Source organism: Meleagris gallopavo, chromosome 6 (genome assembly GCF_000146605.3).
Source record: "Meleagris gallopavo isolate NT-WF06-2002-E0010 breed Aviagen turkey brand Nicholas breeding stock chromosome 6, Turkey_5.1, whole genome shotgun sequence".
Classification (NCBI taxonomy): Eukaryota; Metazoa; Chordata; class Aves; order Galliformes; family Phasianidae; genus Meleagris; species Meleagris gallopavo.
Window position 1 is genome coordinate 21,033,848 of NC_015016.2, and position 16,202 is coordinate 21,050,049.

At 38.4% G+C, this 16,202-nt stretch overlaps 2 protein-coding genes across 3 annotated transcripts in view; one reads left to right on the forward strand and one right to left on the reverse strand.

Moving 5' to 3' along the window:
• Nucleotides 1-726: 726 nt before the first annotated feature.
• The window catches only part of FAM133B (family with sequence similarity 133 member B), a 25,679-nt gene continuing 10,203 nt past the window's right edge, over nt 727-16,202 (reverse strand). Inside the window, exons 1-11 of one of the 2 annotated variants that reach the window (XM_019616366.2) lie at nt 14,618-14,743; nt 13,451-13,548; nt 12,705-12,783; nt 10,608-10,682; nt 10,419-10,451; nt 9,928-9,996; nt 8,116-8,211; nt 6,896-6,943; nt 4,640-4,735; nt 3,830-3,877; nt 727-2,436 (exon numbers count right to left, since the gene is read on the reverse strand). In XM_019616366.2, the coding sequence (XP_019471911.1) occupies nt 2,350-2,436; nt 3,830-3,877; nt 4,640-4,735; nt 6,896-6,943; nt 8,116-8,211; nt 9,928-9,996; nt 10,419-10,451; nt 10,608-10,682; nt 12,705-12,783; nt 13,451-13,542 (723 nt within the window). In that variant the 5' untranslated portion in view covers nt 13,543-13,548; nt 14,618-14,743 and the 3' untranslated portion in view covers nt 727-2,349. Of the gene's footprint in view, nt 2,437-3,829; nt 3,878-4,639; nt 4,736-6,895; nt 6,944-8,115; nt 8,212-9,927; nt 9,997-10,418; nt 10,452-10,607; nt 10,683-12,704; nt 12,784-13,450; nt 13,549-14,617; nt 14,744-16,202 lie in introns of those variants that run through there. The other variant, XM_031553891.1, reaches the window with a different exon arrangement.
• The window catches only part of RBM48 (RNA binding motif protein 48), a 3,313-nt gene continuing 3,070 nt past the window's right edge, over nt 15,960-16,202 (forward strand). The window contains exon 1 of the mRNA XM_010712686.1: nt 15,960-16,045. Coding sequence (XP_010710988.1) covers nt 15,960-16,045 — 86 coding nt within the window. The remainder of the gene's footprint in view (nt 16,046-16,202) is intronic.

Here is a 16,202-nt window from a genome sequence, read left to right on the forward strand (position 1 = left end):
GCGCGGCTGCCGTCTGCTGCGTGTGCCGGCAGGGCAGCACCGGGACGGCGTGGCTCGGGCAGGTCGGTCAGCCCCGCTCTGGCCCATTAAACCGCAGCTAGTGGCCCTTTCAGTACACGCGGCACCATGGCTTTTTCTAACCAGGAAAAGAAGATGCAAGAGGAGTCTCTGTGCGGTTGTCTAATGTATTGAAAACCAAAACACATTCCATCGGCCAATGTGAAAGCGGCTTTGCTGTGAACTGACAAAGCCTGTAAGCTCCTTAATAGCTACACCACTTCCAAAGCGCTGCAAGTGTTTGTGAAGCACACAGCTGACAACAACGGCAGTTCTATTCAGACTGGTAAAATGACATACCGGCCTACGGATGTGGAAGACTGCGGCCCTCATTCCCATTTTTATTTCTTTCTGTTGCAGGTAGTTGAGTAAAAGTCAACAAAGGTATCACACAGAGCAGAGCATTTGATATGGTTCATTACAAACGGTTACCAACACTGCGACGCCACAACTGAAAAACAAAAACACAAAAGCCCCCAGCCAAACCCCTACTACTCCCTGCCTTTATTTTACCTCACTGACACAACGGGGCGAGGATCAGTAGCATCAACCAACAATATAAAATATGCCATCCGACTACTTAGTGTAGGACACTGCTACGACTCAATGTTTGTATTTTCTAAGAACTCAATAGAAAAGTCAATGTCACTGTAGAATGACAACGTCAAATCATCTTTCTCCCCTTCGTTTTTATTTATGATCTGCAGACTAATTATCAGTTATGAAAGGTCTTGAAATCCTTGGCAATAAAATACTTCAAATGTCGGTATGTTAGAGGTAAGTTAGAAGTTAGCACCTGTGCAGTGGCAAAAGGGGTGGATGGTTCCTGTCATCTCTAGCTGACCATGCAGACAGATGGGTGGTTGTTAAAGGCTAAAGCAGGCACAGTCACAGGTACTTCAGTGGAAGATACAACGAGAATTTCATGTAAAAACTAAAATCTAACGGTTGCTTGTGTTTTCTCGCGTGCACATTTAATTTATAAAAGCTTATTTTCAATTCCTAAAGCAACTAATTTAAAATAAAACAGCTTTATGATTTAGGTCAACATTCTGTAGCCCTCAAGTACAAAAATATAAATACAAACTGTTTAAACAGCATATTTAATGAGATTCTGGCAGTATGGTTTTTTTCCTTAATCTAACAAGATGCGTCATGTAACAGGTCTGCCACTGAACTTGCTTAGAGTAAAATCAGCTTCAATATGAAGCTGTTAAGGTATCAAAACCCTGCTTTTTACATGCTAAATATCTTCAGCAAGTGTGCACTTCAACACAGCAATGAACTTAACTGTAAGGATAACTAAATACATACATGAAACTCTGCACGTGGAACATAATCCAGAGAACTGGTTACAACAAATGATTACCTGCATTTCGTTAATTTAATAAAGGTACAAATCATGCAAAACAATCCAAAAAGTAATGCGAAGGGAAAAGAAAAAGCTACTGGAGTTTGCAAGAAGTGTTCAACTAAACCAAATTACACTAAATGAAATCCGCTTATTTACTAGCACAGATCTATCGCTATTTCAAAGAAGCAGAGGTAAAGTCTTCTGGCTTTGAATGTCAGTTATACTGCAAAATGTCATTGCTCTTGCTTAATGCAGAAGCACATGCTCAGAAGCCCAGAACTGCTTATTCAGAAAAAGTCTGCTGACAATAGTTCTGGCCTCTCTGGAATCAGAGATGCTGCGTGGATTAAAAATAGCAGAGATTTGCAAGGATCAAGGCAAAGGCACCCTATTCAGTTAGCCAAAATGGTAGCATTCCCTTTCTCATAAGCATGAAGACGGTAATGGGGCAATTACTACAAAGGCAGCATTTTATACGTTGTCATTCATTTCCCGTTTTGTAAATGCCATTCGCAGACACCAGCTGGTAACTGTTTAAGTATAATATAAACCTACAAGATGAATCTGGGATCTTATTTGTCCTGATTTACAAATAAAGACTATTACTAATGCTTTAAAACACTACTTTAAGTATCTAAAAAGTTTAACTCTTACTTTCCAATATTTTACATCTTAGCTGGACTACCACCTTATGTTGTTTCAAACATCTAACACTGCTTACTGGACTTTAATGAAGTTGTACCTCATGTATTAAGCAGCAGGCAATAACAATGGTCTTTCCCAGCACAGCTGCATCTGGCTGGCTACTGAAAGATTAGGAATATTTCTAGAACACAGGAAAACTCATGCAGTTTGGTAAAGTTTGTTATCATTTCACAGTTTAAATTTCCTTCAGTCATTGCACTTTTGTTGATAGTCTTGCTTTTTTTTTTTAAATACTATTCCAAATCTGAATTTGAACCAGCAGCTTTCTTTTTCTTCTTTTTACTATGCTTCTTGTGCTTCTTTCTCTTTTTTGTTTTATCCTAAAAAAAGAAAAAAAGCAAAAAGGAAGTTACAGTATGAGAAAACTGCCATCTACTAAATTGCATTCAATAACAATGAGAGCATGGAAATGAAAGTTCTACAAAGACATTTTGGAAGATGTTTCTGTGAAAATCTATGGCACTTCAGAGGAGACCTTTATAAAAGCCTATTGAAAAAAAATCACACAAAAAAGTTTATGATTTGCACTATTAGGAGTTTTCATTTTATCCATCATGGTCTGGCTACTTCACACTCCTCAGCATCATCACTATCATATTTCTTCATCTTTTTAACAAATTTTCAGTGCTTTATAGATTTCTGAGAGAATAATGTGCTTTGAAATCTTATGTATATGGGAGTAACTTGGCTGTTTACAGACTTAAATTAGGTGCTTGTATTCACAGTGCACTATACTAGGCTAGAATCTCCAGCATTTGCACCTTAATTAAAACAAAAGATATAATTTCAATTTTAAATATTCACATATACACTTAATTAGCACCACCAGATTCAATCAAAAACTGAAAGGTACAAACTCGTCCTTTTGCAAGCAGAAGTTCAATTGGAATTCTTCAGTAGATGTAACAACATAAAGCAAATTTGGTATAATATCTTTGTTCTATACACATTACTTATCTCTTTTACGAAAAAAAAAAATTAGTCACTATGAATTTTATGACAAACTAACTCAAATTCCATATATACTGAAAACAGTACTGAAATGCCTGTGCTTAGGTGCCGTAATTCATTTGGGAAACGGAGGTACCTAATTACAAACAGTGCTGCACAGTGCAGAGTAGCTCAGAACCCTAACTCAGGTACATGTGACATATCTGAGGTTCTACCCTATCACTGCTGAACCCCTGTCTCACCTTAATCATCAGAGAAACTATCCACAAAGCAGAGAAAAGCAACCGGTTGCCAGCAGCATTGCATTTGGTTGAGGGAAGAATTATGTTAGTATTATGATGCTGCAGAGATTGAGTCCTAAGGCCCTTTTTATAGTCTGGTAGAGAAAGTGTACAAAGGAATATTTATACACAACACTCCTAGAAAGGAACAGCCTCAATATCTACATGACATGTTGCTACCTCACCTGATACTACGTAGAAATTCGCAGTTGTTAGGCTGGTACAGAGCAAAACATATTTTGACTTGATACAACAAATGTTAAATGCATCTCAATTCATACATATCTATGTAGTTAAAATAGTGACAAATTCTTCCCTTAATTATGCAGCTGAAAGTGATTTAGATAGATGAAGAGAGAAATTTCAAATTTCAATTAATGTGACTAACTATTAAGCATTTGTGTTACTGTGAAATTGTAAGTTAACCAAATACAAGATATGGATGTCCTAAAACTACAGTATGACTATAAGGGATACTTGCTGTTGCTTTCTCTTTTTCCTCATTGCTTTTCTTCTTTTTCACTTGAACCTAAAAAAAATATATATATATAAAAATCAAATATAATGAGACAGCAGCTTTGGGAATGTTGTTTTATACGAAAGTTTGAAGTTGTGTTGTATATAAATGCGAAATGGCATAACACTGGCAGGGCACACTGAGTGGTTGCTGACTATAACAGCGTTATATTCTAGAATAACTATAATCCTATAAACATCTGATTTTGGGCACTCTGCTATTTAAACACAGCAGCACAAGCAGCCAGCAGAGATGTAATGGTAAAACTACTGAGTGAATAACCTGGTTGAAATTTTAATGGAAAAACCCCAGAACCTTTCGGTGTTCTGTAATTCTACAGGAATACAAATCCTGAGAGGAAATATACAAGGGTGAGAGTAAGGTTATGTCCAACACTTTCTAGGTGAATGGCAAAAGGCAGCCAAAAAAGCTGAGCAATCTTGGAATCTTGCCTGTGTGTATTCAATGATCAAAGAGAAAGCTTGTGAAGCACCACTTAGCCTCATTTTATTAAACTCTAAAACATCCATGAAAAGTTTCAAGAAAATTAATTCAGAATAAACTGTAGGTGGTAGGAGTTGCACTAAACAATTCTTATCAGATGTATCTAATAAAGAGACAAATACAACTTTAAACATGCCACATGCCTAAAATCAACTGTATAGAACAGAACATTTCAATAATATATTCAATTTGGGCTAGTTTTAGCTGTTTACTCATGGAATCATTAAGCTAAAAGCATTATAACATCTGAAACTTAGCTTTCACACTGACCTCCTCTGTCTGATCCGGTTCTGATAAGGATTCTGATGATAAAGGCCCATCACCACGATCAGCTTTCTTCCTCTTTCTGTGATGATTTTTGCCATCCTACATAAAACAATATATTTGCAAGTAACGTTCAGCCTTTCAGATATTCTTCTGCTTTAAAATTATGTGGAAATATTATTTCTAAGTTATGAAATATTTAAAAAAATTATGCATTAAACTAATTACTCATCAGCAAATTATCGTAAAGTTAAAATGCTTTCAGTGAGAATATAATAATTTTCTGTGTGTTGCTTCTTCATTACCAAGATACTGCAACTTCTTAAGAATGATATAATAGTACAATACAGTCTCTTATTTTAAATGAAAACTCATAAAGGAGCAAGCATTTTAAAATAAAATGTTTCATCACTTTGAAAGACTGTAGAGTAAATTAAGATGCCTCAGAGTATGGCTGCTTTGGTGCTAATAAATAAAAAGCTCCCTTTAGATTTGTGCCTCTGGCATGGGACATGTTCTTACAACATTTTATATAAATAGTTTCAATATATTTAAAGAGCAGTCGAGCAGTCTTTTATTTTTCAATTTTAGTTTTTGTAATTCACATGGTGCAGGAGATTGCTCTGATGAGCCACTTGTTTTTTTTCCCTATGCTTTTTCAAGTAAGCTTTGCTCTGGACCAAGCAAGGGATTCCTAAGAGTGAAACTACTTTCCTCCATTTCTTCCATTCTATTTCTAAGTAAAAAAAAAAACAGTAAAAATTCTTATTCTTAATTCTTATTAATCACCTTTTTGAGTGCTGAGATAGTACTTATATCAACCCTCCTACTTAGTCTGTTATAAGTACCACAATCCTTTCACAGAAGTACTCATGAAAAGCACACACGATGTAACCCATCTGAAAAGGCATCTTCAGAGCACTGTATGGGGCTGCTGAATCATGGCCTGAACCTCTGATTGATCACCTGAGGTGAGCAATGAGTCAGCCATGGGAGCACAGGTGAAGGCAATTCACTTGTGCTGCAGGGAGGGGTGGAGCCTGGCTCCACCTCTCCTAGACCCATTTAAGAGCTGACTGCCAGTGGGGAAGGATCTCTCTGGAGATCTGCTCCATCAGGAGTTCATCTTGTGAGCCGAGGACAGGGTGAGTGACTTTCTCTCATTTCTCCAATATAAATTACATTAGCCAAGCTCCTGGACGGACAGACGTGCACGGACGGACGCACAAACACTCACTCACTCACTCACACTCTCTCTCTCTCTCTCTCTCTCTCTCTGTATATCCATTGATAATACAGAGCACAAAAGACCTGTAGCCCCCTTGATTTCAGAAGTGTGAAAGCAGCAATGCAACTTAACCAAGATTAAGGGGCTATGGTAGTCACTTGCTCTTTGAAGATACTCAAGAAGGATTGTTGGGAAATGAGAACTGGGAAATAGAAACACACACACAAAAAAACTGACATCTGCCTGATGTAATAGAAATTTTATACGTCAAACCATATAATACATTGATTGTAGTAGCAGAGAGCAATGTGTTAACAAAGGTAATTGAAAAGAAAGCCTAGGGCTGACACTGAAAGCTTTGTTAGTTTACACACAGAAATAACTAACATTTAAATCAACAAGATTATTTGCATTCAGTGTAGCAGGAGGAAAGCCCTTAGACTCGTGTGTACAAAATGGGTGACATGTGGGAGAGTAGGGAGGGATTTTGTGCCCAGAGAAAAGACAGAATAAGATAAACCTGCTTAAGCTAATACAGTTTTCTCAGCAATGTTTTAAAGCCGCTATAAGTAAAACATGCAATTATAACTGCATTTAGAAAAAATATCCTCTGCTTGCTGTTACTTAATTTAGAATAATGAGCCAATATCCTATCAGGTGTGTCACTGAAATACCATACACGCTTTTAGGTAATTTAACTGTTAATGTTAAGCCCCACATACTAGAATGCTGATGATCTACTACAGCAGATTAGATACTTGCTTCGTTTACCTTCATGACAAAACCAGACCCAGCAGTTTCTACTGACAATTACTAAAATAGGAACCTAAAAATCTTACTCAAACTGGGGACACTGAATTGTCAAGTTCTGGACAATGACCGTAAGTGTAAGCTGAAGTATTCAATACTTTAAAAAAAAATAAATAAATAAATAAAAAGGGGAGAGTTGGGGGGTGGAGAGAGAGGAGTAGAAGAGACACATTATATATGTAAAATGAAGTTCTGATGCAAGTATTTAAAAAGTAAAACTATACCTTCTCTTTCTCATGGTCTTCCTTTGACTTCTTCTTTTTTGTGCTGTCCTAGGTAGAAAGAAAAACATTCACCATGACAAAGTTATTCCAGTAAAAAAAGAAATTGCAACAGGAGCTTGACCCATTGCCTTTTTCTGCATGCTGAAGATTGTTAACTTGCAGCTAACATGACCAATACAAAAAGACAACAAGGTTTTGATGGCAGCTGCTGATTTCTAGAACGAGCAGCAAGAAGAGGTCTCTATGGAATCAAACAACAGAGAACTTACTCAGAGCAGTACACCTAAAGAGCCTCTAGAAAGGATACCAGCCTCTACTACCATCACCAGATACTCCTCTAACCTCCAGGAGTCTGCAGTCTTTATTCTCCATCCATGCTCATCTCAATGGATTCAGACAGTGGTTAAACCGAGATTGCCATGGAGTTTTCTATCATCTACTTTCAAAAGTAAGAGTATCTCTGTGTCCCTTTATGTAGGAAACCTTTTCAAACTGCTGCCACTAGCACAAATTCATAGTTAGATGCAAACAGTGATTCATCAGATTTTATACCATTCTGAACTAGGAATTCCAAGAAAATTCCAGTGAAATGCCAGCCTAAACATAGTGTTGTTATTATTTTGGAAGGAAGTACAGTTACTGTCCACTACCACAGAAAAGTGGTAACAAAACGGATTGCCACATATATCTTCACTTAACGTTGTGCCTGCAAGCACACTCTCCTCTACTTTAAGTATAAAAAAAAAAACACCAAACTTTCAATTTATTACTTATTTGTGAGGCTGAGAGATCCAACAGGCAACTATTCAGTCCAAACACACTTAGGAAGGCAGTATTCTGGCCACTCATTCCCTGAAATAGTGTATTTTCACAGATGGTATTCAATTCAATTGCATGTTGACAAGAACATTACGGAACATTTTCATTTTTGGAGTGTTAATGTAGTAGTAAAACAAAACATCTGAGCAGCACAAAAACTGTTTATGACTGAATTCAGAAAAGTAAATAAAAACTGATGGAATATTTGTTTTCTGAAGAGGAACTGTATTCTGCCAAGTGGACAGCACGGGTACATTCCTGATCACAACTTAAAAGATACAAGCACAGCTCACCTACAGTAAGAATGCATGACTTTGAATACAGCAATTACAAAGTCAGAAATGCTCGTCTTTCTAACACACATCAGAGATATTTCCTGAGGGTAATGTGCACTTAATTACCTTGCTGTCTGACTCAGATTCAGAAGCTGAGCTTGATGAAGATTTCCGTGAGGAGCGATGTTTCTTTTTCTTTTTTTTCTTCCCCTGCTTCTTATCCTATCCACAAATGTTTTAGGAAAAAAAGAAAAAGACAATCCTGAATTTATTTTCACTAGATATTAAAAACTTACATTACATGAAAGAATAGGGAATGCCAAAATCCTACATATTATCATTTTCTCTTGAGGAATGAAGATACTACAATTGATTCCTTTAGTGGAAGACATTTGTAACTCTTCTGCATTGAAAAAAAATAAACTAGAGTAAAATTCAGGTTCCCTAGATTCAGTTTATCATTTAGATGTATGCTACAGAACCTGACTATCTCTAAAAAAGATTTATGCTAAACCAGTAAAAATAATGTGGTGAGTTGGGGGGATTCTACTGGAAAAGCATACAAATCCATGTTAGCACAGCAATGGATTCAGTTTACAAGCTAGCCTCCCAAAATATATTTGTTTATGAAGAAGTTATTGAACAGATATATATCTAAATTTCACAACTGTATCATATGCACCAAATGTACCAAATTTAAATAGTTTTATGCAAACGAAACCCTCAGAGTATTTTAAAATACATTGCCAAGATCTGTGTTAAGTCTCATGATGAAGTGTGAGCTGGTATTTAATTCGACTTTTTATATGACACATCCTTTGATAGAAAAATATGCATGCCACTGTGCATTCTACTTCCAATCAGTTCAATATGTTACTTTTGTTTTCCCCTCATCTTCTAGAAAGGATAGCCTGAAAGCCTTATTCTGATCACACGCTTTTTATAAAAGCATGTAGTAACAGGACAAGGGGAAATGATTTTAAACTGGAAGAGGGTAGATTTAGAGTAGATATTAGGAAGACATTCTTTACTGAGAGGGTGGTGAGACACTGGAACAGCTTGGCCAGAGAGGTTGTGGATGCCACCTCCCTGGAAGCATTCCACCACCTGGTCTAGTGGGAGGTGTCCCTGCCTATAGCAGGGGGTTGGAACTAGATAATTTTAGAGGTCCCTTCCAAGGAAAACCATTAAACCATTCTATTACTTCTATGATTACAGTCATTTTTGCTTTGCTTTTTACCCAATAATACTGGTTGACATATGTCAAAAAAGACTGCATAAGAAGGCTGCTTTCAGCATCTGCAGAGTTTGAGATACTCTGCAAGCTTCATAGCAAGATGCTAACACTCTATTTCTTGCTCAAAGATCTTAGCTGTGTTAATAGGAATTTAGAGGTTAAGATTTAGAATACTCCAAAACTGTTGACACTATACTAGATCCAAAGAATATTTCAAGACCAGAACAATCTCTTCCAAAGTATGTAAACCTCTCTGTTTTAATCTAGTGGTTTCAGAGCATTGTTGTGGGTTAGTCTAGTTTGCAATACATCACTTTGCAATGAATCTCAGATTCTACAGATAAAATGGGTTAATATGTGTAGTACGTCCTCGCTGCTTTTCTTCTTTCCATAATGAACTACAGTATCACCCTTTTAAAGTACCTTTATTGGCTGTTAAAGTCAGTAAATAGTAAGTAAAATTAACCAAACAGTAGCCACTATTTCAGTGATTTGGGTACACGTGGTAAAATGCTTACTCATCTTCAGTTTAATCTTCCACGTTCAAGACAGAAATCCCAAGTATTTCCTCCATGATGGAGGAGTTCTCTTAACACAAGAACACACTCCACAGTTATGCCTCAAGCATGCTGACATCAATATGAAGGCAACGTTTCACTCAAAATACAAAACACGTTACATCCTGGTAGTTTAGTGCTTACCTCATCTTCTGAATCAGATGCACTGCTGGAAGAATCAGAGCTTGATGAAGAAGAGGAAGATGAAGACAACTTGACCAAACACAACAAAAAGTGAAGCTTGTGAGATGCAGCATTTTGTCTACCAAATAAGTAAAAGTCCATGCAAACACCTAATCTTAAGATCTCTCCATTTACAAAGCACTGTCAATAACTGTTTACTTCCAAGAAGCTGGGCTCACGTAGATTTTCTTAAATAAAACTGTAAAAAGTGACTTCTGATATTTTTAATGTGATAATGTATATTTAAAGTTTTCCCTCCCAACCAATCGCTCTTTTAGCAGAAGTAAAATTCTCCTCATGCAGAACAATCTGCCTCTCTCCAATTAAAATCAGGTAATTTAACATCCAAATTCAAAATTAAAACTATATTCCCTTTTCCCAAGAAAACACAAACAGCAAATACGCACAATCCCAAAGCAAAAAAAGCTCAGAAAATTGAAAATTTTGCTCACCCTACTAGATTTCTTCTTTTCTTTTTTCTTTTTCTTAAAAATAGAATAAAACAAACGTTATTTTTGGCAATGTGTTCTTGTGCATTTAGTTTATATACATTGATGCTGGTTTTTAAAATGTCTTCATGGCATTTCGTATTGCAAAAACCAGTTCCAAATACCAGCTGTACCAAATTGAAAATAACTGACCTCTTTCTTTTTGGAGGAACTCTCATTTCCACCTAGTAATTTCTCCCTGTGTTTTTCCAGTTCTTTCTTCCAATTCTGAAACAAACAAAATAAGGGTGACACGACCATCATTTCCAAACAGCTCTATTAAGAGAACTTTGTCAAAATCATGTCCTTTACTTGAATTAATGAGATTTCATAAAATCCACAGAAAATAAACAGCCTGCAGTATTAACCATGGCTATGGTGCACTTGGTATTACAGACGATTAAAATTAATCCAGTTATCTTAGTTCATACCTTAATGTTCTAGTTAGTTGGGCTTAAGAAATGGTTATTTATCTTGGAGGTCATCAATTTTGGTCTCTGATTTTGTAGTACCACAGAGCTCTTGTTAGAACACATCAGTACGGTGGGTCAGCCTACCAGAAAAACAGGCACTCTGCGTATGTTTTAAAATTACCCAAAGTAGAACTGAAAGACAAATGTTCCTGGCCCTTCTTCAACACATGGGTGTATCAAGTGTCTGTTCTGTGCTTTGTCAGTGTCAATGATTAGAACTTCATTATATGCACATCTCTTTTGTTTCCCTCACGAGTTCTCTCAGTCTATCCCAAATTTCTCTTTTAAGGGCTCTGAAGCATCCCATCACACTGAAATTCTGCTAGCTTGTGCTATTCCTGCTTTCCATGTTAGCAATATCAGGTGCTCCTTTCTTTATTATTATTATCATTTTGATTCTTCCTTTCCTCCTAATTAAGCTGTACTGGTATTGTACTGGCAAAGAAATGACAACCCACATACTGTGCTGAAGGGAAAAAAATATCAGGATTTGAATACGATTATACACATGCAGTGCAGTATGATACACAGAACCCAGGTCAGCACAGGGTGGATTAGCTTAACAGTGCTGAAAGAAGTCACAAGGTTAGCCAGGATACAGAGCTGCACGCAGTGTGTTTCTGGGATCCAAGGCAATGCCTACAGAGTACCACAGCAGGCTGGGCACTTCAGCTACCTGGTGCTGCCTACAGACCCTCTGACAACAGACTGGGCTTTGTTAGGCAGACATTCTCTCTGAAGTAGAAACAGATTGGCTATGTGTTCTTTAAAAAAATAAAAAACAAAAAAAAAAACAACCAAAAAACCACAAAACCAATAAAAGAAAGAAACAAAAAGCACCAGAACATCTGTCAGTAAACTGAGCGAGAGGGCACCTCAGTCAGAGACTTACAACCCTTTCTACCACTGAGAGATCTGTGCTTAGAAGCTACAAATAATTCGTAATAAAGCAAAGGGACACAATAAAATACTAAACCGAAGTCACAAAGCTGAAATTGACAGAGCACAAAACAACCAGTCTCCTCAGAATTGCATTCTATCATCTTCCAAATACTGGTATAAATTCTGAGGCAAAAAGATGTAACAAGCATGGTACCAAGCCCTTTCAGTAACAGAGGAGGAGCACTATCTACTTCAATCAGAAACTCTCACACAGTGTTGAAGATTACTGCTTGATTCCAAGATACCAGAATCCAAGAAGGGAACAGAGCAGTTAAATTCATCATCTACAGTTTCCTTCCTGTGTACACAACAGGAGTCATACATGAAACTTTCTTACAACATGCTGATCTCCAGCAGATGCTAAACAGAGTTACCAGAATAGCCCCACTTGTAGCAGGGAACCAGCACAGAATGTAATCAGCTTAGGATAAGAGAGAAGTGTTCCATAAACGTATTTGGACATTCAAGGCCACTCGGTGCACTCTCCCATATCCAAATCATGTGTATGTTCCTCACCAATGCAGCCTGATTCCAGTAACACACCTCTTCCCAATGTGTTTGGATTGTGTGACCTTAAACAAGTGATGATTAGTTCACATTTTCTTCACAGCATTTCTCAAAACTTTTTATGCAGTGTTTCTCTGAATCAGGAGTATCTCTTCACTGGTTAATAAGTAATGTTAACATTCAATACAAACAAAATAAAACATTTACTCATTACGAGATTGAGCATAGTGAAATGTTATGGGTACTTGGTGCTGTTAATGATAAGGGAAGAAAAGCAGCATACTAGATAAGACAGCTGGGGCATTAACATACTAACAACATTACCAACCTCGTTCATCTTCTCTTCAAACTCAGCCAAAGCCCTGGATCCCTTCTTTTTCTTCTCTAGCTGTTCTTTCACTTCTTCCCTGTACAAAAAGGAGGAAAGATCAGTCACTGTATTCTCACAATTAAAAATACTGCTTCAGTGTCTAACTTTATGTGGTTTTTTTTTGAAGTTTAGCTTTGGCTGAACTTCCAACGGGAAAATTATCGTAGATCTTACACATATGGTAACCTAACTGTAATAACTTAAGCATGGTAGCTAAACCTCTCTGAAAGATCTAAAGCTAACTTTGCAATTAGGTAAATTGTGCTCTAATTTCTTAAGAAAGAGGTTAAAATGGCCTGAATGTAAAGTAAGCTGTTGAGGGTACCTTAAAGCAATGATTTTGTGGGGTATGGTAGACTATGTTCTAAGAATCTACCAGCAAAATGTTTATTTTTTTTCCCTAGAGATTACTCTGTTTTAAAATCTAATACGTCTGCATACTTTAAAGCATTAGAATTCTGAAAGAGGTAAAGTATCCAACATTTTGCTCTTCTGAGAAACTTCTGAGCCAAGGTATTTAAAGACAAATGAGAAACGTATTTCAAAGTGAAATGTTATTTTTAAAAGAGACTGAATATGCATTTAGAAAATAACATCTTGGCCAGAGCCAAGGAACCTTCCAAAGTGTATCACTGTATTTGATGGAGGATGTAAGTAACTGAGAGAACACGGGAACAAATCTTTCACTCAGCTCAGGCACTTACCATGTTGGCCTTGGTCTGTTCAAGTAGTCTTGTATTGTTGGTCCCGAATTTTGGGCAGGACCTCGTGCTCTGGCCATAGCTATGGGATTCATGTAAGCCTTGAACACGAAACAAAAAGAAATATAAAGTTCATTGGTTGTGCTGTTACCCAGATCTGTCCTTGCTGTTCTTCACACATCCTTTTCCTCAGTCACAGAAGGACCCGGGAAAAGTGCTTTCAGTTTGTTACACTTTGGCAGAAGGAACTCGCTCCAAAAGGACCACTGCCCTCCTGAGCTGACTCTGCAAAGCAACTACAGCCTTACGATCGTGGAAACGTTCCTCCTTGGGATGTGGAAAGAATGATTTAATTTCAGTTCTTTGTCTCTAGGACATCTGGCACTCGGGCCTCTGGAGTTCTGCTCAAAACTGATGATGGCAGACTCAATGCATCCTGGATAAAATACAAGTGGCGTTCTGCTGACAGTTATGCATATATGAGACCTTGGACACTTAGGGCTATCATAAGGCAAACCTGGAATTTTAAGAGGTATCTATTATAACCTCAGCAATTAATGTCAGAAATTGAAGTAAACAATTACTCTATTGTTACTATGCCAGTGATATTTTGCTCATGTAGAAAGGAGGTACATTTTCCCTCGTCTCCTGCTCTTACCAGGATGCCATCCCAATGCCTCACTATTTACCTTCACAAAACACAAGACAAACCACTCCTCCTGCCTGCAGGTTGCAGATAAGAAAAAGGTCAAGCAATGTACAGCTCTGGTTGCCTGGCACCTTCTTTTGTAGCAGGAGGATTCAACTGCTCAAGTGAAGACACATATTCACATTTATAACTCTAGCAGCTTATTATATTGCAAATCAATAAGGAGTAGGAATTCTGCATCTAAATTGAGCTTGAGTCAGAAAAGATTTCCTTTAGCGGTGCAGGAATGCAGTACTTTAACACTGTTTTCATTAAACCAAGACAACTGCAGTGCACTGGGAACAGCAGAAATTATGGCAGAAATGCAGTTCCTCATTGGCTACCTGCAGGAATTCCTTGTGAAAGCCTGAGCTTCTTACATTTGTAATTATTCCTAAGAACAAGATAGCTCACTGTTATTCAATAAAATTTAGCAGTTTTCCTCCCAAACTAGCCCAAAATGACAACAAATCCCTCTCTACCTTTTGGCTAGAGCTGCCAAATGCTGGTTTTCTGCCTCAAACCGACTCCTTGCAAGCCCTCCACACAGTGGCACAGTTTTCTTTCCAGCAGCAGGCACGTAACGACTGAATACTGTATTACATCCAACAATTAGGGAATGTATGTCTTAAAATATTCCTATAATTTCAGTAGCTTTATTTATGAAGATTCATTTTGCCAACAAACATTTCCTAGAAGCACTTACACTGCTTTGCATTTCAGCAGCCAGCAACCATAGAAAAATATGTCCTAACAAAGAAAGTGTTCATATGCACGTTTATTTTCCTCTCCCAGCACTTAGCTCAGGCAGTTATTAAAGATATTTGTTTTATAGCTTTTGTGCTCGTGGAAAGCAGAAGGCACCTTCAGCTGGCCAGGGTCCTATGGGCAAGCCATGCAACCCGTCAGTGTCCTACAAGTGTTGTGAAGATGTGAAAGAAATAAACTTCTTGTCCTTCTCCAAACAGTCCAAATGGTGACAGCTTAAAGAACAGCTATGGAGAAGATGTAAAAGGTAGAAAGCTCTGCAGTCACAGAAGAGCAGAAAAGAGCCCTGTAAGATAACCTGTCTATACCAGTAGTCACTGTGGCCGACTCTTTACTGTGCCATAGATTACAGGGATATAAGATTGGCTGGCACGGGTAAGGTATGTCCCCATTGTAATATTAAAATAACTGTAAGCAGACACCCAAACACAATCCAAAACACTACAGGAGGACAACATACTTGAAGCATAGGCCAGACCCTGCGCTCTGACACAGCCGCATCTTTAGAGTTTCAGAACCATTGAGTGGTTTGGGTTGGAAGGAACTTGAAGTATCACCCAGCCCCAACCCCCTGCCAGGCAGGGCTGCTACCCCACAGTTCAGCTGCCAGCCAACCCAGCCTTGAGTGCCACCGGGATGGGGCACCCACAGCATTTGGGGCAGCTGTGCCAGTGCCTCACCACCCTCTGACTAAAGAATTTAGTCCCGACTCTAAGCTAAATCTCCCCTCTTTTACTGATCCCATCATTTTGGTGCCTCAGTGAAGCAACCAAAGGCCCTCAGCTCTCCGCTGGGACAGCGTCTTGTACACCTCTTGCACACTGCCATTGATCTGAGCAGACAGTTGCCCTGTGGAGCCAGCTACAGCTCAAAGCACTTGCTAAAAAAAAAAAAAAGGGGAAAAACAGTCTCATGACTTATTTTTTCATCACAAAACTCAGCAACTATCAGTTCACACTTCACGGTGCCTAAGTAAGGGATGAGCGTAAGGTGAGCGGCTGGCTGGCAGGCACAAGTTTCAAGGAGAAAGAGGGATGAATGCAGTAACAATGCAGAATGAAGCTCTGCGACCACGAGTATTTGGGCCTCTTGAGGCGAGCGGAGCCGTGGGGAGCCCGTTTCAGCAAGGCCGAGTGCCAGGCGTAAGGAGATACGGTTTAGTGACTACCAGAACTACTTCAGCAGCTGCAGCAACTCCCACCGGGAACGCTGCGTTTTTTAAGGACTAGGCCAGCATCTTAATCGCGCGCGCTCAGCAGCTCGCACAACAGCTCTCAGTCACGGCAGCCGCCGGCTTCG